This window comes from Dromaius novaehollandiae, chromosome 6 (genome assembly GCF_036370855.1).
Source record: "Dromaius novaehollandiae isolate bDroNov1 chromosome 6, bDroNov1.hap1, whole genome shotgun sequence".
Lineage (NCBI taxonomy): Eukaryota > Metazoa > Chordata > Aves > Casuariiformes > Dromaiidae > Dromaius > Dromaius novaehollandiae.
In genome coordinates, this window is record NC_088103.1 from 42,342,903 (window position 1) to 42,363,612 (window position 20,710).

Sequence of the window (20,710 nt, forward strand, 5' to 3'; positions counted from 1 at the left end):
GCTGCCGCCGAGCCCCGGGACAGGCGGCCTCCCGCGTCTGCCGACGGCTTCAGGCGCCGCCGCGGGGCGGGCGGGGCGCAGGAGGGTGGGCTGGCTGCACCTCCCCGGTGCGGCTTTGCCGGTGCAGCAGGCGGCCGCGGGAACAGGAGCCGTGGCCCGCGAGGCGCCCGGCGCCAGCACCGCCGCCGCTCCGCCCCCGCCGGGCCCGGGCCAGGCCGCTGCGGCAGGGCACGCCCGGCGGGGGCGGGGGCGGGGCCCGCCGCCCTCCGCGCTGCGATTGGCGCCTGGGCGGGGCGGTGGGCGGGGCCGCCGGTTATAGTCGCGAGGGCGTCACGCGGCGCGGGAGGCTGTAGCGCGGGGTGCTGCGGGAGCGGGCGACGCCGGTGCAGCGCAGCCGCCGGTGCAGCAGCGCAATGCAATGCAATGCAATGCAATGCAATGCAATGCAATGCAATGCAATGCAATGCAATGCAATGCAGCGTAGCGCAGCCGTCAGTGCGATGCAGCGCAATGCAGTGCAGTGCAGCGCAGCGCAGCGGTCGGTGCAGAGCAGCGTGGGCGACGGGTGGTGGGGACAGAGGGTGAGCGTGGGCAGCGCCCGGGTGCGGGCGAGCACAGAGGTGACGCGGCGGGGGCGCAGCCAGGCCCGGCGCGAGCTACGCGCTGGAGGGCGGCTTTGGACGGCGGGAGGGGCGGGGCGCCAGCCCGCGGGCACCGCTGGGCGGGTTTGGTGGGAAGTGCTGAGGCGCCGCGCGGGGGAAGAGCCGAGCCTGCGGCACGGAGCGGGGGTGGTGGGGAGCGGCCAGGTTCCCGCGGTGCCCTGGCAGTGCTGACCGGTCCCCTCGCTGAGGTGCCGCCCTGTTTCCCTCACAGCCCCCGGTCGCGGCGCTACCGCAGATGCCGCGGTAGCTGCGAGGGACGGGAGCCCCGGGCTGCCCGCGGGTGCCGCTACAGGGATAGCGGGGCATGGTGAGCGCCGAGGCGACTCTGGGGTGCAGAAAGGCAGCGGAGCCCGAGGGACAGCGCCGGGACTGGGAAGAGAAACGCCGAAGCCCCTGCGAGCGCGGAAAGCGCCGCCGTCGGCGAGGGAACCGTTAGAGCAGCGCAGCGGGGACGGCGCCGGGGTGTGTGAGGGAAACACGGGGCTGCCTCAGGGAAGGGACGGTACCGCGGGGGGAGTTTGGGCGGGAAACACAAAGGTACCTCAGTGAGGGGGCGGCGGCGGCGGCGGGGGGGGGGGAGGGGCGGGGTTTGGGCGGGAAACACGAAGGCGCCTCAGTGAGGGGACGGTGCCGGGGTGTGAGGGAAACACGGAGGCACCTCAGCGAGGGGACGGGGCAGGATCGCCGAAGCCCATCATGCTGGAGTTTGGCGAGAAATGCTGAGTTGCCTCAGAGGCTGCAGCACCTGCATTTGTGCCTTGTGCTTTTCATTAGGAAAGATCCCTGAGGTACTGAGAGAGGAGCAGGGAGGTTTGTGTGCAAAATGCTGAGATACCTCAGCGGGGTCAGTACCACAGTTTGGTCCATAACTTTACCAGAGGGAACAGATGGGTTTATGTAGAAGCAGCAGCCAGATGTAATAGCTGATAGTTAGACTAAGGATTACAATCCTTCTATGCCATTTCAGTTGCTTTGCATTTTCACAGCACTGCAAAAAAGAAAATAGCAGGAAACTGTTAGAACATTCACATAAGACATGGAAGGGGAAAAAAAAAGAGAAGAAAGGAAGGCACTCTGGGGTCCAGGCTTCACGCTCTAAAAAGGTCACAGGAGAGCATCTCTGGTCCTCCTGGTGCCGTCTTTCACTTTGCGCTTCATAGCACTGAGAATTCTGCATCCAAGCCTCAAGTCTCCTGCTCAACCCTGCAGTGGCAGGCACCAGGTGCCGGTAAGGTGGGCAAGAATGGGCTGGCCAGTCAAAGCTTTCCCTGGCCCTTTGCCTTGGCGACATGCTGACTTCTACGCAATGATTGCCAGATCATGTGTTTGTGGTCTCTCTCTGTCTTGCTCGCTCGCTCTCTTCCTCGCTCGCAGCACCTGCTCCAGATGCGGAAGCAAGTGGGGAAGAAGATCCTGCCCTGCAATACGGATAGCTCTGATTACTCTCAGCTCCAGAGTCTCGAAGAACAGCTCCCTTCTGGGTCTTTAGAAAGCTTCTGCCTGCACACTTCTGGCAGGGAGAACAGAGATTTCCCCGTGGCATACACTTTGCAAATTTCAAACCCACCTCTGCTTGAATTCCTGCCAACAAAATTGCACTACACATGCAATTTTAGCTTTGTGCCAGTCACTGGAGTGCTTTGGCTGTGGTGAGGACACAGGTGGTGGTGGGAGCAGAATGCGTAAGGCGGACTTTCAGGGAGAACCTGAGCTTTTTTGTTCAGGAGTTTGCTGATGTTGCATTCTGACTGTGGCAGTTTTCCAGCAGGAGTTGGTCAGACTAACACTGCAGGAAGAGTGGCCTATTTTGCGAAGGCTTGCCTATGAGGTGCAGTATGGGAAGTGGGAGAGCAGTTTAGTGCGAATGGATGAAATCTGGGCAGGTTGTAGGTAGGTTTTGAGCAGGTTGTAGGTGCCCGTTAGGTGCAGCGTAGAGGGCAAAGTTGACTTGGTGTGTGTGGTGCAATGGGATTGGTGTGGAAAGCTGCTCAGAGGTGGGTTTTGCAAGTGACGCCAAGATCCACGACCCAGCTGCCTACTTCAGGCCTTTTTCCTCTGCCTACCTGGGCTGAGGAGGGCCGTGCAGAGCTGCACTGTTACCGGGTCCCACAGGAGTGGACCAGTGCCGGCTCGAACCAAGGCAAATTCCTGAAAAACCGTAACGAAGGGGGAGAAGATCTGGAGCTGAGTCAGAACATAGACCACTGTGCAAAGGGGCCACGCTTCAACAGCCAACTACCCCACACTTGGAAGACGGTGGCCCAACACTGGGTGTGTGCGTCACCGTGAGAGTAAGTTGCCTCTTGGGGTGTTTGAATGGGGCTGGTGTTTGGGCTTTTGCAATTTGCTCGTGGTGGTTCTGATCACACTCGCCCTCTTTCCTTCTGCTCTCAGTTGCAGGAGCAGCTGCAGGAGAAGGCCTGGATGGAGGGAGTGGCCAAGGCAAGGTACGCTTATGGGGCCTGGGGAGGCGGGAGCAGGAAGAAAGAGTCGGATCGTACCGGCATGTAGTGTTCTGGAGCTGGTACAGGTCAGCCGCGTGCATGTAACCCCTGTGCCCATCATTTCTCCATTGCAGCGGCTCTCAGAGAAGAAAGAAGAGGAAGTCCACAGTGAGCTTGAAAAGCCAAAGAGAAAGATTTGAAGGCTGAACGGGGGGGGCCTCAAGAGGGGGCAAGAAGAGAGGAAGGAGAGCGGAAGAGCGGAAGACTGAAGCGGAGGGAAGAGCAAGGCACTCTGGGCACAGGGACCTCCCTGTAAGCAGGGCTCAGGTCCGCTGAGAGCATCGCTGGCACTGTTGGTGCCCTTTGTTACTTTGCGCTGGGCGCCCTGCCTGCAGCCAGGGCTCGGGTCTTTGATGTTTCTTGGTGGCCTTTTTGCCACGTGGCTCCTTCAGCTGCCTGGGGAGAGTGACGACCCTGTAAGGAGGGTGAGAGGCGCTCTCCCCTCACCCGCGGGGGAACTTGAGCTCTCTGGACCCCCTTCCCACCCTGTAAGCAGGGGTGGGCCCCTCGCCCCGCGGCTTTCCGCCTGCTGACAACCTGGCCAGCGTGACGGCCCCGTAAGCGGGGTGTCTGTCACAGCATCTGCCTTTGGGCAAGCTCTGAGGCGCCTGGTGATGGTGAGGGCTCTGGCCTCCGTGCGAGCTGGGGGCAAGTCGGAGCCTCTCTCGTGCTCGTGGGTGAGCGTCTGGGGGCGTTGATCTCGGCTGCCCTGGGTCCTCTTGCCCTCCTGGAAAGTCATGTTTGCGTGCGTGTGCGCGTGTTGGTGTGCGTGCCTGGGGGTGAGTGAGTGAGCGAGCTTGCGCTTAGGCTCCATGTGCTAATACTGCAGCGTACCTAACCTACACTTCCCAGGAGAGCAAGCGGAAGTCTGGGTGCAGCAGGAGCTCGATGCTGCCTGGTGCCCTGCGTCGCGGGAGAGCCCAGGCCTGGCCCTGGCTGCCGGAGGGCAGAGTTAAGCCACTCACAAAGGCGGTGGGCGGTGCGACCTGCCCGTAGTGAGGGCCTAGGTCTCTGCCGGCATGGCGCTCTGTCCTGCTGGCAGGCTGGCCAGCGTGACAAGCCTGTGAGCAGGGCGAGCGTCACGAGCTGTGGAGCCCCGTGTCACCCGGAGCAGCTTGCCCTCCCCGTAAGTGGGGGCCGGGGTGCCGGCACAGGAGTGCGGCCTGCTGCTGTAGCCAGCAACGAGGAATGACCCCTCCCTGCCCCTTTAGAAGAGGGCAGGTTGAGGAAGCGCTCTGCAAGAGGGGCCGGCGCAGGACAGCCTGCCGCCTGTTCTCCTGGTGGGACCTGCCCGCGGCCGGGGCTGAGGTGGGTGCCTGGGCTCCCGAAGGCGAGGCGTTGTGCGTCAGCCAGCACGGCCAGCCCGTAAGCGGGGCGTGGCTGAGAGCCCGCCGCTTTGGAGGGCTTGGCGCTAGTGCGGAGCGGTGAGGGTGAGCGCCCTGTAAGGAGGGCTCCGCTGCCGGGCTGTGGAGAGTCATTCCTGTTGCTGTGGGGGACGGCCGAGCTCTTGGACTCCCCGGGTGTCGACCCGCCTGTAGTCAGGGCCGGGGTCGCGGGGCCTTTGTGCCCAGCTGGCAGCTTGCTCGGGGTGACCGGCCTGTGAGTGGGGCCTAGGTCCGAGTGGCCCCGACGCTGAGAAGAGGAGCCTCCCGCGGGCCCAGGGCTGCCCTGTGACTCGGGGACTGGCTGGGGTGCCGAGGGCTGTGCTGTCCAGCCGGTGGCGCGAGCCGCCTGTAGGCAGGGGTGAAGTCTCTTTGGCCACCGCTGGTCATGGCCAGCTACGGGTGCCCAGAGTGCCAGCCTCCCAGCCACGCTTCAGCACCGCCCTCGGGCATCCCGCAGCCCCAGCTGCGGTGCAGGCGGCCGGACACCTGCTGTCCCGAAGACGGGCCAGTCGAGTCGGCAGCAGTTGCTGGTGAGTTTTGCCAGGGGCTGGGGGGCTGGGGGTCGGGGGCTGGGGCCGTTGCTCTTGGCTGCCTTGGCTGCCCTTGCTCCCCTGCAAAGTCCTGCTTGCGAGCGATGTCATTACTCTCCCTTTTTTGCTCTTTTTACTGCATGCCCCTTGTTCCACGTCATGCTTTGTCTTGCACTTTCTTTCCCAGGTTCACAACACCAGGAATTGTACCCCCAGGCCTCAAGTCTCCTGCTCAACCCTGCAGTGGCAGGCACCAGGTGCTGGTAAGGTGGGCAAGAATGGGCTGGCCAGTCAAAGCTTTCCCTGGCCCTTTGCCTTGGCGACATGCTGACTTCTACGCAATGATTGCCAGATCATGTGTTTGTGGTCTCTCTCTGTCTTGCTCGCTCGCAGCACCTGCTCCAGATGCGGAAGCAAGTGGGGAAGAAGATCCTGCCCTGCAATACGGATAGCTCTGATTACTCTCAGCTCCAGAGTCTCGAAGAACAGCTCCCTTCTGGGTCTTTAGAAAGCTTCTGCCTGCACACTTCTGGCAGGGAGAACAGAGATTTCCCCGTGGCATACACTTTGCAAATTTCAAACCCACCTCTGCTTGAATTCCTGCCAACAAAATTGCACTACACATGCAATTTTAGCTTTGTGCCAGTCACTGGAGTGTTTTGGCTGTGGTGAGGACACAGGTGGTGGTGGGAGCAGAATGCGTAAGGCGGACTTTCAGGGAGAACCTGAGCTTTTTTGTTCAGGAGTTTGCTGATGTTGCATTCTGACTGTGGCAGTTTTCCAGCAGGAGTTGGTCAGACTAACACTGCAGGAAGAGTGGCCTATTTTGCGAAGGCTTGCCTATGAGGTGCAGTATGGGAAGTGGGAGAGCAGTTTAGTGCGAATGGATGAAATCTGGGCAGGTTGTAGGTAGGTTTGGAGCAGGTTGTAGGTGCCCGTTAGGTGCAGCGTAGAGGGCAAAGTTGACTTGGTGTGTGTGGTGCAATGGGATTGGTGTGGAAAGCTGCTCAGAGGTGGGTTTTGCGAGTGACGCCAAGATCCACGACCCAGCTGCCTACTTCAGGCCTTTTTCCTCTGCCTACCTGGGCTGAGGAGGGCCGTGCAGAGCTGCACTGTTACCGGGTCCCACAGGAGTGGACCAGTGCCGGCTCGAACCAAGGCAAATTCCCGAAAAACCATAACGAAGGGGGAGAAGATCTGGAGCTGAGTCAGAACATAGACCACTGTGCAAAGGGGCCACGCTTCAACAGCCAACTACCCCACACTTGGAAGACGGTGGCCCAACACTGGGTGTGTGCGTCACCGTGAGAGTAAGTTGCCTCTTGGGGTGTTTGAATGGGGCTGGTGTTTGGGCTTTTGCAATTTGCTCGTGGTGGTTCTGATCACACTCGCCCTCTTTCCTTCTGCTCTCAGTTGCAGGAGCAGCTGCAGGAGAAGGCCTGGATGGAGGGAGTGGCCAAGGCAAGGTACGCTTATGGGGCTTGGGGAGGCGGGAGCAGGAAGAAAGAGTCGGATCGTACCGGCGTGTAGTGTTCTGGAGCTGGTACAGGTCAGCCGCGTGCATGTAACCCCTGTGCCCATCATTTCTCCATTGCAGCGGCTCTCAGAGAAGAAAGAAGAGGAAGTCCATAGTGAGCTTGAAAAGCCAAAGAGGAAGATTTGAAGGCTGAACGGGGGGGGCCTCAAGAGGGGGCAAGAAGAGAGGAAGGAGAGCGGAAGAGCGGAAGACTGAAGCGGAGGGAAGAGCAAGGCACTCTGGGCACAGGGACCTCCCTGTAAGCAGGGCTCAGGTCCGCTGAGAGCATCGCTGGCACTGTTGGTGCCCTTTGTTACTTTGCGCTGGGCGCCCTGCCTGCAGCCAGGGCTCGGGTCTTTGATGTTTCTTGGTGGCCTTTTTGCCACGTGGCTCCTTCAGCTGCCTGGGGAGAGTGACGACCCTGTAAGGAGGGTGAGAGGCGCTCTCCCCTCACCCGCGGGGGAACTTGAGCTCTCTGGACCCCCTTCCCACCCTGTAAGCAGGGGTGGGCCCCTCGCCCCGCGGCTTTCCGCCTGCTGACAACCTGGCCAGCGTGACGGCCCCGTAAGCGGGGTGTCTGTCACAGCATCTGCCTTTGGGCAAGCTCTGAGGCGCCTGGTGATGGTGAGGGCTCTGGCCTCCGTGCGAGCTGGGGGCAAGTCGGAGCCTCTCTCGTGCTCGTGGGTGAGCGTCTGGGGGCGTTGATCTCGGCTGCCCTGGGTCCTCTTGCCCTCCTGGAAAGTCATGTTTGCGTGCGTGTGCGCGTGTTGGTGTGCGTGCCTGGGGGTGAGTGAGTGAGCGAGCTTGCGCTTAGGCTCCATGTGCTAATACTGCAGCGTACCTAACCTACACTTCCCAGGAGAGCAAGCGGAAGTCTGGGTGCAGCAGGAGCTCGATGCTGCCTGGTGCCCTGCGTCGCGGGAGAGCCCAGGCCTGGCCCTGGCTGCCGGAGGGCAGAGTTAAGCCACTCACAAAGGCGGTGGGCGGTGCGACCTGCCCGTAGTGAGGGCCTAGGTCTCTGCCGGCATGGCGCTCTGTCCTGCTGGCAGGCTGGCCAGCGTGACAAGCCTGTGAGCAGGGCGAGCGTCACGAGCTGTGGAGCCCCGTGTCACCCGGAGCAGCTTGCCCTCCCCGTAAGTGGGGGCCGGGGTGCCGGCACAGGAGTGCGGCCTGCTGCTGTAGCCAGCAACGAGGAATGACCCCTCCCTGCCCCTTTAGAAGAGGGCAGGTTGAGGAAGCGCTCTGCAAGAGGGGCCGGCGCAGGACAGCCTGCCGCCTGTTCTCCTGGTGGGACCTGCCCGCGGCCGGGGCTGAGGTGGGTGCCTGGGCTCCCGAAGGCGAGGCGTTGTGCGTCAGCCAGCACGGCCAGCCCGTAAGCGGGGCGTGGGTGAGAGCCCGCCGCTTTGGAGGGCTTGGCGCTAGTGCGGAGCGGTGAGGGTGAGCGCCCTGTAAGGAGGGCTCCGCTGCCGGGCTGTGGAGAGTCATTCCTGTTGCTGTGGGGGACGGCTGAGCTCTTGGACTCCCCGGGTGTCGACCCGCCTGTAGTCAGGGCCGGGGTCGCGGGGCCTTTGTGCCCAGCTGGCAGCTTGCTCGGGGTGACCGGCCTGTGAGTGGGGCCTAGGTCCGAGTGGCCCCGACGCTGAGAAGAGGAGCCTCCCGCGGGCCCAGGGCTGCCCTGTGACTCGGGGACTGGCTGGGGTGCCGAGGGCTGTGCTGTCCAGCCGGTGGCGCGAGCCGCCTGTAGGCAGGGGTGAAGTCTCTTTGGCCACCGCTGGTCATGGCCAGCTACGGGTGCCCAGAGTGCCAGCCTCCCAGCCACGCTTCAGCACCGCCCTCGGGCATCCCGCAGCCCCAGCTGCGGTGCAGGCGGCCGGACACCTGCTGTCCCGAAGACGGGCCAGTCGAGTCGGCAGCAGTTGCTGGTGAGTTTTGCCAGGGGCTGGGGGGCTGGGGGTCGGGGGCTGGGGCCGTTGCTCTTGGCTGCCTTGGCTGCCCTTGCTCCCCTGCAAAGTCCTGCTTGCGAGCGATGTCATTACTCTCCCTTTTTTGCTCTTTTTACTGCATGCCCCTTGTTCCACGTCATGCTTTGTCTTGCACTTTCTTTCCCAGGTTCACAACACCAGGAATTGTACCCCCAGGCCTCAAGTCTCCTGCTCAACCCTGCAGTGGCAGGCACCAGGTGCTGGTAAGGTGGGCAAGAATGGGCTGGCCAGTCAAAGCTTTCCCCGGCCCTTTGCCTTGGCGACATGCTGACTTCTACGCAATGATTGCCAGATCATGTGTTTGTGGTCTCTCTCTGTCTTGCTCGCTCGCAGCACCTGCTCCAGATGCGGAAGCAAGTGGGGAAGAAGATCCTGCCCTGCAATACGGATAGCTCTGATTACTCTCAGCTCCAGAGTCTCGAAGAACAGCTCCCTTCTGGGTCTTTAGAAAGCTTCTGCCTGCACACTTCTGGCAGGGAGAACAGAGATTTCCCCGTGGCATACACTTTGCAAATTTCAAACCCACCTCTGCTTGAATTCCTGCCAACAAAATTGCACTACACATGCAATTTTAGCTTTGTGCCAGTCACTGGAGTGTTTTGGCTGTGGTGAGGACACAGGTGGTGGTGGGAGCAGAATGCGTAAGGCGGACTTTCAGGGAGAACCTGAGCTTTTTTGTTCAGGAGTTTGCTGATGTTGCATTCTGACTGTGGCAGTTTTCCAGCAGGAGTTGGTCAGACTAACACTGCAGGAAGAGTGGCCTATTTTGCGAAGGCTTGCCTATGAGGTGCAGTATGGGAAGTGGGAGAGCAGTTTAGTGCGAATGGATGAAATCTGGGCAGGTTGTAGGTAGGTTTTGAGCAGGTTGTAGGTGCCCGTTAGGTGCAGCGTAGAGGGCAAAGTTGACTTGGTGTGTGTGGTGCAATGGGATTGGTGTGGAAAGCTGCTCAGAGGTGGGTTTTGCGAGTGACGCCAAGATCCACGACCCAGCTGCCTACTTCAGGCCTTTTTCCTCTGCCTACCTGGGCTGAGGAGGGCCGTGCAGAGCTGCACTGTTACCGGGTCCCACAGGAGTGGACCAGTGCCGGCTCGAACCAAGGCAAATTCCCGAAAAACCATAACGAAGGGGGAGAAGATCTGGAGCTGAGTCAGAACATAGACCACTGTGCAAAGGGGCCACGCTTCAACAGCCAACTACCCCACACTTGGAAGACGGTGGCCCAACACTGGGTGTGTGCGTCACCGTGAGAGTAAGTTGCCTCTTGGGGTGTTTGAATGGGGCTGGTGTTTGGGCTTTTGCAATTTGCTCGTGGTGGTTCTGATCACACTCGCCCTCTTTCCTTCTGCTCTCAGTTGCAGGAGCAGCTGCAGGAGAAGGCCTGGATGGAGGGAGTGGCCAAGGCAAGGTACGCTTATGGGGCTTGGGGAGGCGGGAGCAGGAAGAAAGAGTCGGATCGTACCGGCGTGTAGTGTTCTGGAGCTGGTACAGGTCAGCCGCGTGCATGTAACCCCTGTGCCCATCATTTCTCCATTGCAGCGGCTCTCAGAGAAGAAAGAAGAGGAAGTCCACAGTGAGCTTGAAAAGCCAAAGAGAAAGATTTGAAGGCTGAACGGGGGGGGCCTCAAGAGGGGGCAAGAAGAGAGGAAGGAGAGCGGAAGAGCGGAAGACTGAAGCGGAGGGAAGAGCAAGGCACTCTGGGCACAGGGACCTCCCTGTAAGCAGGGCTCAGGTCCGCTGAGAGCATCGCTGGCACTGTTGGTGCCCTTTGTTACTTTGCGCTGGGCGCCCTGCCTGCAGCCAGGGCTCGGGTCTTTGATGTTTCTTGGTGGCCTTTTTGCCACGTGGCTCCTTCAGCTGCCTGGGGAGAGTGACGACCCTGTAAGGAGGGTGAGAGGCGCTCTCCCCTCACCCGCGGGGGAACTTGAGCTCTCTGGACCCCCTTCCCACCCTGTAAGCAGGGGTGGGCCCCTCGCCCCGCGGCTTTCCGCCTGCTGACAACCTGGCCAGCGTGACGGCCCCGTAAGCGGGGTGTCTGTCACAGCATCTGCCTTTGGGCAAGCTCTGAGGCGCCTGGTGATGGTGAGGGCTCTGGCCTCCGTGCGAGCTGGGGGCAAGTCGGAGCCTCTCTCGTGCTCGTGGGTGAGCGTCTGGGGGCGTTGATCTCGGCTGCCCTGGGTCCTCTTGCCCTCCTGGAAAGTCATGTTTGCGTGCGTGTGCGCGTGTTGGTGTGCGTGCCTGGGGGTGAGTGAGTGAGCGAGCTTGCGCTTAGGCTCCATGTGCTAATACTGCAGCGTACCTAACCTACACTTCCCAGGAGAGCAAGCGGAAGTCTGGGTGCAGCAGGAGCTCGATGCTGCCTGGTGCCCTGCGTCGCGGGAGAGCCCAGGCCTGGCCCTGGCTGCCGGAGGGCAGAGTTAAGCCACTCACAAAGGCGGTGGGCGGTGCGACCTGCCCGTAGTGAGGGCCTAGGTCTCTGCCGGCATGGCGCTCTGTCCTGCTGGCAGGCTGGCCAGCGTGACAAGCCTGTGAGCAGGGCGAGCGTCACGAGCTGTGGAGCCCCGTGTCACCCGGAGCAGCTTGCCCTCCCCGTAAGTGGGGGCCGGGGTGCCGGCACAGGAGTGCGGCCTGCTGCTGTAGCCAGCAACGAGGAATGACCCCTCCCTGCCCCTTTAGAAGAGGGCAGGTTGAGGAAGCGCTCTGCAAGAGGGGCCGGCGCAGGACAGCCTGCCGCCTGTTCTCCTGGTGGGACCTGCCCGCGGCCGGGGCTGAGGTGGGTGCCTGGGCTCCCGAAGACGAGGCGTTGTGCGTCAGCCAGCACGGCCAGCCCGTAAGCGGGGCGTGGCTGAGAGCCCGCCGCTTTGGAGGGCTTGGCGCTAGTGCGGAGCGGTGAGGGTGAGCGCCCTGTAAGGAGGGCTCCGCTGCCGGGCTGTGGAGAGTCATTCCTGTTGCTGTGGGGGACGGCCGAGCTCTTGGACTCCCCGGGTGTCGACCCGCCTGTAGTCAGGGCCGGGGTCGCGGGGCCTTTGTGCCCAGCTGGCAGCTTGCTCGGGGTGACCGGCCTGTGAGTGGGGCCTAGGTCCGAGTGGCCCCGACGCTGAGAAGAGGAGCCTCCCGCGGGCCCAGGGCTGCCCTGTGACTCGGGGACTGGCTGGGGTGCCGAGGGCTGTGCTGTCCAGCCGGTGGCGCGAGCCGCCTGTAGGCAGGGGTGAAGTCTCTTTGGCCACCGCTGGTCATGGCCAGCTACGGGTGCCCAGAGTGCCAGCCTCCCAGCCACGCTTCAGCACCGCCCTCGGGCATCCCGCAGCCCCAGCTGCGGTGCAGGCGGCCGGACACCTGCTGTCCCGAAGACGGGCCAGTCGAGTCGGCAGCAGTTGCTGGTGAGTTTTGCCGGGGCATGCGTGGGGTGGGGCGGGGGATAAGGGGAGATTGGGCTGTTGCTCTCAGCTGCCCTGGGTGCTCTTCCTCCACTGGAAAGTTCTGTCTGTGTGCGGCCGTGTCCGTGTGTTTGCATGCGTGCCTTTCGTGGAGTGAGCCTGTCCTTGTCGTCAGGGTTTTATTTTGGGTCTTTTTCCATTTGTCTTAAATTCTTTGCCTGACAACCTGTGACTTTTTTTCTGTGACCTACTCCCTGATTTGTGATTTTTTTTCATTCATTGCTTTTTGTCTTTTTTTCTCTCCTTTATCTCAGTCCCTCTTCTTTGTCCTTGTTCCTTCATCCTGTAAACAAGAATGACATATTTTCCGTCACATTTTCACACTGTTCACTGTATTTTCAGGTGCTCAGACTGTGGTGATTTTCACTCTTTTCTCTTAGGCCTGCTGTGGAAGGCAGAAGATTCTTTTTGAGCAGGACAGAATTTATGAATTAATAGAAGCTTCCCCTTGTCCTGGATTTTCTGGATGTTGACTGTTACCCTGCTGTTCATTTTCAGCTTCTTTGTTTACCTGTCTAATTTGCTTTGTGCAGTGATTTCAAGAGTACACTTCCAGATTCCTCTTCTAGAAATATATCCTGTGTAGTTATAGTTCTGGCAAATGGGACATCACAATAAAAGGGGAGAGGGTGACATAAATCTGAAGTAGGCTTCCAGGCAGTCTGTAGGTTGGGGTTAACCCTGTGCTGGAGTAGGCATTTTGATTAGGCAAACCTTGTCTTTTTCAGCACCTGAACAGATGGCAAAACAACTGGACTAGAAGATCCTTCCAACCAATGCAGCGACTATGGAGTACTTTCAGCTTCACGGTACTGAAGAGCATTTCCTTTTGTGTCTTTACACAACTTCTGCAGGTACGTCTCCCAGTGAGAACACTGGTTATTTAATAAATGCCATGTAAAACTATCGGTTGTACACTTAGCGACTTTCAAACCCAATTCTGCTTTAATTCACATCAACAAAATTGCACTGCACAATTGCACCAATTACTGGAGAGCTTTGCTTGTGTACATAGTGTGTCTTTGCAAATAGGGTAAAGTGAAGGCTCTGTGAGAATGTGAAAGTTTCTATGTAGAAGTTTGTTTATGGTGTAGGTATTACTGGGCATGATTTCATGCAGGATTTTGATGGTGAAGTGTTATTGAGGGTGATTTCGTGTAGGAGTTTGGTGATGGTGAAGTATTGTCGTGGATGATTTCGTGTAGGAGTTTGGTGATGGTGGAGTGTTGTGGATGATTTTGTGTAGGAGTTTGATGGTAGTTTATTTTGTGATGGCTTGTCCTTAAAGTACAATGTGGAAAGTAGGTCTCTAGTGTGAACAGATGGAAACTGAACACTTTGTAGGGAACTGCTGGGTGCAGCATAGAGGACAAAATTGAAGTTGACTGTGTGGTGTAATTGGACTGTTGTGGAAAGCTAATTTGAAGTTGGGTTTTGAAAGTGATCCAAAGACTCAAGACCTAGCTGGCTACTTCAGCCCTTTTTTCTGTCTAACTGGGCTGGGGGAGGGGGCTATGCATAAATGAAGTATTACCAGGCACCTCACTGCACTCCCAAATTTCAGCAAATTCAAGAAAAACTGTAATGATTCAAGAATGATATGGTCTTGAGCAATTAACACCTATTAAAGCAAGCGTGAGTTCTCCTCAGTCCAGAGAAGACTGAGGTAAAAGTGCCAGTTTCTCTCTTAAATTAATCACAAGTCTCATTCCATTACATGGTATTGTAAGTTATCAAAATTAATTACATATTAAAATAACATGGTAAGAATTAAGTCATTTTAAGTTCAAAAAGATGTTAGAGCTTGTCTTAGCTAAACAAGAAGGAAAGCAAAACACCTGTAAACTTTGTAGTGAAAATGAAATAAAAACTGCCTTGTCATGACTTTTGAGAGTATTTAATGTGATCCCTTCCCTTCTAAGACCCTGTATAAAGTCTTTCAGAAAGTCCTTCTCCCATCTTTAACTAAAGAAGAAGAAATTGAATAAGTGTTTGTTTATTTTGGTATGAAACCTGAATTACATTCCTCTGCTTCCAATCTCAAGCTACCACTTTCTCCCACAGAAAAAAGCACATGAGGGTGGTGTCTTTCTGGGGAGAGGTAAGTGTGCATTTGGGAAGTGGGAAAGAGTGTGCCACTGGGAGAGGAGCCCTGAGTTGGAAGGACTAGGAGTGCCCTGGCATTGAGGTGTGGGGCACGTGAGAGAAAAGCCACCAACAACCAGGAGTGGCACTCGGTCCCCTTTTCTGAGCAGGGAGGGCATGGCTTCTGGCAGTCCTGCACAGGGGAAAGGAACTGTTTCTATCAATTTCAGCTTGAAAGCAAGCCAAAAGTTTAGCAGATGACATCAATTGCTGAAGTGGGAAAAGGGTGAAGGCTAATAGTGATATTTAAATAATAGGATAGGAGAATGTGAAGGGAGAAGGGGGGGTAATAGTCCCAGTGTGGGTAATGCCTGCACAAAATGGGAGGGGATAAAGGATTAAGGCAAAGACCATAGCAGGTGAAGAGAGAAAGGGTGGGTGTGAGGACTGCACATCCTCTTGGGAGTGCTTTACTCTGTTGCAGTCCAGATGCTCATAAATCATCCAACCTGGTGAAGCAAAATGTGCTTTCATCTCCGTATGTTGCAGCTTGCCACATAAGTAAAACTGAGATTACCTGGACTTTCTCACTTTGTGCTTTTTGGAGGCTCAGTATCCAGCTGAATTCATCCATAGCCAAATTAAGAAATGACACTGAAGTGCATAGTCGTTTTCACATTGCAACCACAAATATCCTTAGTCTATTAGTCTTGTTGCCACCTTAGTCATTTCACATGGGACCAAAACTGAAACTAGTCTTGCAGGCAGACTAATGTTCTTTTTTTAAAGTCACTTGGTCACTACTTTGGCTATGCCAGTTTTATTTAGCAAATCACAAAGTTCTTTTTGTATAAAGATTGTCCCCACCCCGTTTCCTATCCAATTTGAGACCTTTGCTATGACACCATTAATGGACACAAGGACAGCTGAAACTTATAGCATAACTTTGAACAGAAGCTGCTGTTGGCGGCACTCAGATGTGCCCCTTTCTCTTTCTGTCTCCCTTCCCTCATCCTTCTGGGTATCTGACTAAGGGTCAGTTGCATTAGTATCCTTGGGCATCCCTCTGAAAATGATGAGTCCTTGAAAACTCATCACTTCCAAGTTCTATTTTTCTAGCTTGTTGCCTCTCTTAGGGGAAAAAATGAAAGGGGGGGGGGGGGAAAAGACTGATTCAGGCTTTGGCAGCTCTCCTCTCACAGAAGAACATTCCACACTTTCACATTAAAGAGATTTTTAGCAATCCAGAGCAACGAGTCAAAATAAAAAACACAAATGGTTACAAAAAATTTGCCACACTCAGTAGATTTTCTGACTGATGCAAGTGGCTTAATGAAAGGTTGGTTCACTGCCTAATCTTGAGCCCAGAAAAAGACAGTACATCTTTAAGTTTAGAGTGTTACTGGCTGAACTACAGAGGATAAGATTTCCCTTAAACCTTTACCCAAGGCCTAACGATGACTCCAAAAATAACAAGTCGCCTTGAGGTTGGAAATTTCAGTTGAGAGGGATCTTGTTGATGTTCTGTAAACAATACACAAACATTCATCCAAGCGGATGGAAAATGCTTAAAAGCTACATGATGTAGTAAACAAGACCAGTCCCAAGATGGAAGTAATTTACTTAATTCTTTGCAGTGCTGCTGTCACTTCCAAGCATCTGTTAGCTGGGACTCTGCTGATAATCTATTAAACAGCTTTGGAGATGAAACTTTCTGAAAGCACAGATCACAAAGAGTTCACTGATTCCTCTACAGCAGAACAGGAAGTGGGTGGGGGAAAGGGATGAAAGGAAGAAACATACAGCTCATATTCCTTTGGCTTCAGGATGAGAGCTTTGCTCTAAAAATCTAGTAACTTAGTATTTCCTTAATGGGAAATGGCATCAAATACGTAGAGTGAGCAGCCTTGAGAGGTGTTCTGTGAGCCCTATTACATCGATTGCGTGGTAGCTTGTGATTTTACTCCAAATGGTCCTCCCTATGCCTGTGGATTTGCCATGACCATGTAGCCTGCCCAGGAGGGCCAGAAACTTGTTTCTTAATAGTGGCTAACAAAGAATAGCACAGGAAAAGTAGCACAAATGAATTTCTCATTCATTTAGAGAGCGACCTGCTCCTGTAGGAAACACTAAAATGCTGCCACAGTGTGATTTGGTCATGTGTTGAGGTATAAGGGTACAACTTGTGCTGAGTTACTCAGTCTCAGTGATATAATCTATAGCACAGTGTTGCCTTTTGTCCTTTTGTCTTTTTTTTTTTTAATCAGTATCTCTTTGCTCACTAAAAGAGTGGCATCATTCTTGTCTTTTATAGTGTTTGCTATCTGGTCCATCTCTAACATTTTAGATATGCAAAAAGGGCATTTGTATGTTGTATGTACTGCTGATGTGAAAGAATGCCTAAACATACTATTCGTATCAGGGAAAAATTATGTAGTAAATACAGAATAGGAACTGAGAAAATTTTATTTGTTAGGCTGTCCCTCCAAACTGTAGCTTGAAAAAGAGCCTGAAAGGTTTTAATTTACCTATAAAGTAGTACCTTTTTTGTAGCATTGGGAGAGCTGTACTGCTGCCATTGTTAGCACAAACTTGTTCTCAAATCCCACCTCTTCCTATTAATGACACAGAAAAAATACTTGAAATCTCTGTACTCAAATGTCCACAAGCAGTGCTATCCCAAGGACATCTGAGCAAGGACTGCAAAAACAGAAACTATACTTGCCAATGCTGATACAGCTTTAGCTCTGCTCCTGCAAGCTGTCCTGCACACTGACATTTCATTATGTTGAAGTCTGGTTGGCCACTCAGATTTCCCCAGGGCTCAGCGGTCCAACCGGGCAGAATGACTTGCAGGACAAACCTGGGATTCCTTCAGGGAAACACATATTGAGGGGTTGCTGCAGCCACACTCTGGTAAGGAAATGAACAGCCAAATGCTGCTGGAATTTCTATTAAATATAATAATAATAATGGGCCCCGTGCATTTCTCAGCCAGTGTAAGGGCATCTTATTGACAAGAATTTCAGTGTACTGGGCATGTCAGGATTCTCTGTGAATGGAGTCACCGCAAAGCAGCCATGGATCAGCCTGTGATCACAAACATTATCCATAAAAGATTAGCTTTGAAATGGATTTTGCTTGAAACATAAAATGCTGGGTAACACTCCTCCTGCCCTGTTTCTACCCAATGCAGAATTGTTTTTCTCAGCTATTTTTTTTCTACTGATTCACAAGCTTGTGTAAAAAAATGAAACAAGCCTCATGAGGCCAGAGAATAACACAAATGCAGATAGGCAATATTTTTGGCTTTTAAATATTTTACTTCTGGAAAAGCCAAAGCAATAGAAAAGCATGGTAGAAACAAGCTCTTAACTGCATCTATTCCTTGTGCTTGGGCTACAAAACTCAGCATGCTGGTCACTGTTTCCTTTAGGAAATGTCTTATCTATCACAGATTGAAATGCACACAGCTCAAGAGAAGAACAATGGCAGAAGGAGGGACAAATGCTAGCCATTTTCTGAGGTTGTTTTGTTGATTTTCTCATCTCAAGTATGCTCTAGACTTTGACAAGATCTACCCTAATGCCATCTTTCAAATTAATATTGTCGTGTAGTACAACCAAGACCAGTGGTGCTAGAAAGCATTTCTACCTCAAACCCGAGTAATTATTCACATAGGGCGCAGAATTCATATTGGCTTCCTCTGTGTGAGCGCTGCTACTGCTGTAGCAGTGCAGATTTCTCTATGCTGTTACTCATTTGCTGCAGTCTTTCTGCATGAGTATACGTTATAAACAAATTAGTACCATAATGACATCCAATACCCAGGAACTAAAGAAAATCAGGGAGAATCAATTGCATCCTACAGCAGGCACATAGATTTTCTGGTTGTAAAAATGTTTAACAGGAGATGGATTTTCCTGTGCTGTCAAAGTTAAAGGTACCAAACGGAAGCAAGTACTAAGGCATTTTTGTTCCCCTGTGATATTGATCCAATGCCAGACGTTGTGAAACACAATGGGCACACAGTCAGCCTTGGTAAATTAGGTAAATTACAGATCATTTGATGGTATTCTATTGTTGCTATTGTAATCACAGTAATTTTCACTGGCAATGGTGCTTCGTGATGAAGTGCGGTTCTCACAGGATAATTGTGAAAGGTACCGAAAGATTCAAGGTGTAGCATCTGGTTTTAAAAGCTCTTCAGATTCAGATTGGCATTTTACTTTATCTTGAAAATTTATTAGAGATTCAGATCATGCCGGTTTAAATAGAAAGGTGAAAGCAGGGTAATTTCAATCTATGAATTATTCAGATTCAGACTGGTGAAATTGCCATCCATGAACTGATTCTCTGACAGTCTCTTTCGCAGAACCTCCATTACGCTTGTCATTTTTATTTCTTTATCTACAATCTCTTTCTCAGTTACTGAGCTTGTCCCTTAGGGCTGTGCTTCACAAACCAAGTATTTCAAATTGGCAATAACCTAAATATGTTGCTGTCTCAAATCACAGTCTCCACAGGCTGTCTTTTCCAAATCATTAAAAACCACATCCATGATGGTGTCTGTTAGGCTCTTCGAAAAGATGAATAAAAAAAGAAAGAGAAGGGAAAAGAGAAGAGGGCGTCATCTCAAAGAAGAGCTATGTTCCCGTAACAGTCCAGAAAATAAAGTGATGCTTTGTGCTTGTTCCTTTGTTGTCAGTGTAACCCCTCCTAGCTGCATAGCATCACGCAGAAAGAAACAACTGTTAAAGCAGGCTGACTTTGTGCCCTGATTTCCAGCAAGAGCAGATGAGGACTGCATTATAGACAGGCTCATCCACACAGATATACACTCAGAGACCAAGCACAATTCATAGCTTCTTACAGGCAAGAAAAAAAGTAGTAGTAGTATTAGTAGTTGTAGTAATTGTAGTATTAGAAGAAGGAGAAGCGACTGAATAACAGAAAGTGTTTCATTCTCACAGGCTCCAACTGTTACAGATTGCAGTCCCAGAGACTCTCCACTTGATGGCTGGTTGCGTCATTGCTAGTCAACTGCTGCCCTGTATCCAGAAGGATTGGGATTGATTTAGGTCAGAGAGTCTGGTTTCTTGTTTGAGCTTTGCTCTAACTGATGTAGGAAATTGCGGCAATCTGTATTACCAATGTATATGACCCTGGGACGCTGACCCAGCTTCAGCAGTGGAGCACCTGCAAAGGCCCCAGTCAAACACACAGTGGCAGGTACCATCTCCTTTGTCCTATTCCTGCAGGTTTATCATCGTGGCGTAAAAAAAACTCTTAGTATGCAAAGCGGGAAACCAGCCATTCTTCCTTAGAGGCAATTTGGGTACAGAGCTCTGAGCAGTCCCTGCTCAGCTGAAAATGCTGCCAGGCTGAAGCCAACACATCCACGCTGTGTGTCTGTTCCTACGCTAACACCAGCAAAATTTCCCTCGTATAAAAAATACGAGAATAAAAAATCTATGTTGCTTTGTGCCTTGTTCTTTGCATCTGCTTTGCTGCACTGCAACTAGAAAACTGCAGCACTAAGCGCTCTGGCAGTTACGATAATGTAGAAAGCAGCAGCTCTGTGACACAGCAGTCAGCTGGCTTGCAGTGGTATCATTCAATGTCCTCTATAGAATAAGGCCAGTTTCTAAGGTAGCACCAGATGATGACCTTGCATACAAAAATTCGTCTAGAAAGAGTAGCATTACTCATATATACCTGCAAGTGATTTTGGGGTGATATATACCATTTACATCATTTTTATCGGGAGCATGGAGGTCTGTAGGGGTGTCTTTTCGCTTCCTCCTTTCCTTCTTCTTTACAAAAAAGAACTTGTCTTTTAGTGGGCAGGTTTCCTTCTCTCACACAGTAATGAATGTGGTAATGTACAGTTAATGACAAAAGTTGCTATTAAGGACAGTAGTTAGGTAAATGAGTTAGAAAGTATTAGTTGTAAACCACATTTCTACAAGAGTTTTTTGGTTAAAAAAATTTCCCATGATTATGGACTTGCTCCAGGAGAGAGAAAATATTCAGGTGAAACACCTTTGAAAAGCAAGTCTCAATTGGCAAGAATGCATTTCTGAGTTCGCATCTTGGCATCTAACTACCTGGATTGATTTTCATGGCACTTGGTGACTCCCAGCTAAATTCACCGAGAACATTTGGTTGCTCACACCTCTGAGAAATCAGGCCACCTACTGAGGAGGAGAACCTTTAAGTTACAGCTGGCAAATATGGGAACTGATTGCAGGTCAGAGTCAGGGGAAGTCCAGTGCCTCTGCCTCACTGCCACTTAGAGATTCCCTCATGGCACTTCATGCACCTTCTTGAAAAACTTCACCATGTGCCTACATACTTAAATTATACCTAAGGCTAATACAGTTTCATCCAGAATTGCTATAAATCAACTTGCCAATCAGTTACTGAAAGGATTTCTATTACATTATATTACATTATATTACATTATATTACATCACCCTTGGCCTAGGACAGATCAGCTCCCACTGATCTCAGTGAAAGTGCCATGCTTGCTCAGGCCAGAGCTGAATTGGTCCTCACAGTTACTGCGGTAGACTGTGCATTTCAGTGAGACATTCTGTAGCTTCCTT

At 53.2% G+C, this 20,710-nt stretch overlaps 1 protein-coding gene across 3 annotated transcripts in view; it reads left to right on the top strand.

Moving 5' to 3' along the window:
- Positions 1-921: 921 nt before the first annotated feature.
- The window catches only part of LOC135323563 (G protein-coupled receptor kinase 5-like), a 581,063-nt gene continuing 561,274 nt past the window's right edge, over positions 922-20,710 (top strand). Inside the window, exons 1-14 of one of the 3 annotated variants that reach the window (XM_064514300.1) lie at positions 922-1,124; positions 1,649-1,890; positions 2,037-2,953; positions 3,057-3,109; positions 3,241-5,081; positions 5,269-5,349; positions 5,475-6,391; positions 6,495-6,547; positions 6,679-8,519; positions 8,707-8,782; positions 8,913-9,829; positions 9,933-9,985; positions 10,117-11,957; positions 12,743-12,868. In XM_064514300.1, coding sequence (XP_064370370.1) covers positions 12,791-12,868 — 78 coding nt within the window. In that variant the 5' untranslated portion in view covers positions 922-1,124; positions 1,649-1,890; positions 2,037-2,953; ... (9 more) ...; positions 10,117-11,957; positions 12,743-12,790. Of the gene's footprint in view, positions 1,125-1,648; positions 1,891-2,036; positions 2,954-3,056; positions 3,110-3,240; positions 5,082-5,268; positions 5,350-5,474; positions 6,392-6,494; positions 6,548-6,678; positions 8,520-8,706; positions 8,788-8,912; positions 9,830-9,932; positions 9,986-10,116; positions 11,958-12,742; positions 12,869-20,710 lie in introns of all 3 variants that reach the window. The other 2 variants (XM_064514301.1, XM_064514299.1) reach the window with 2 other exon arrangements.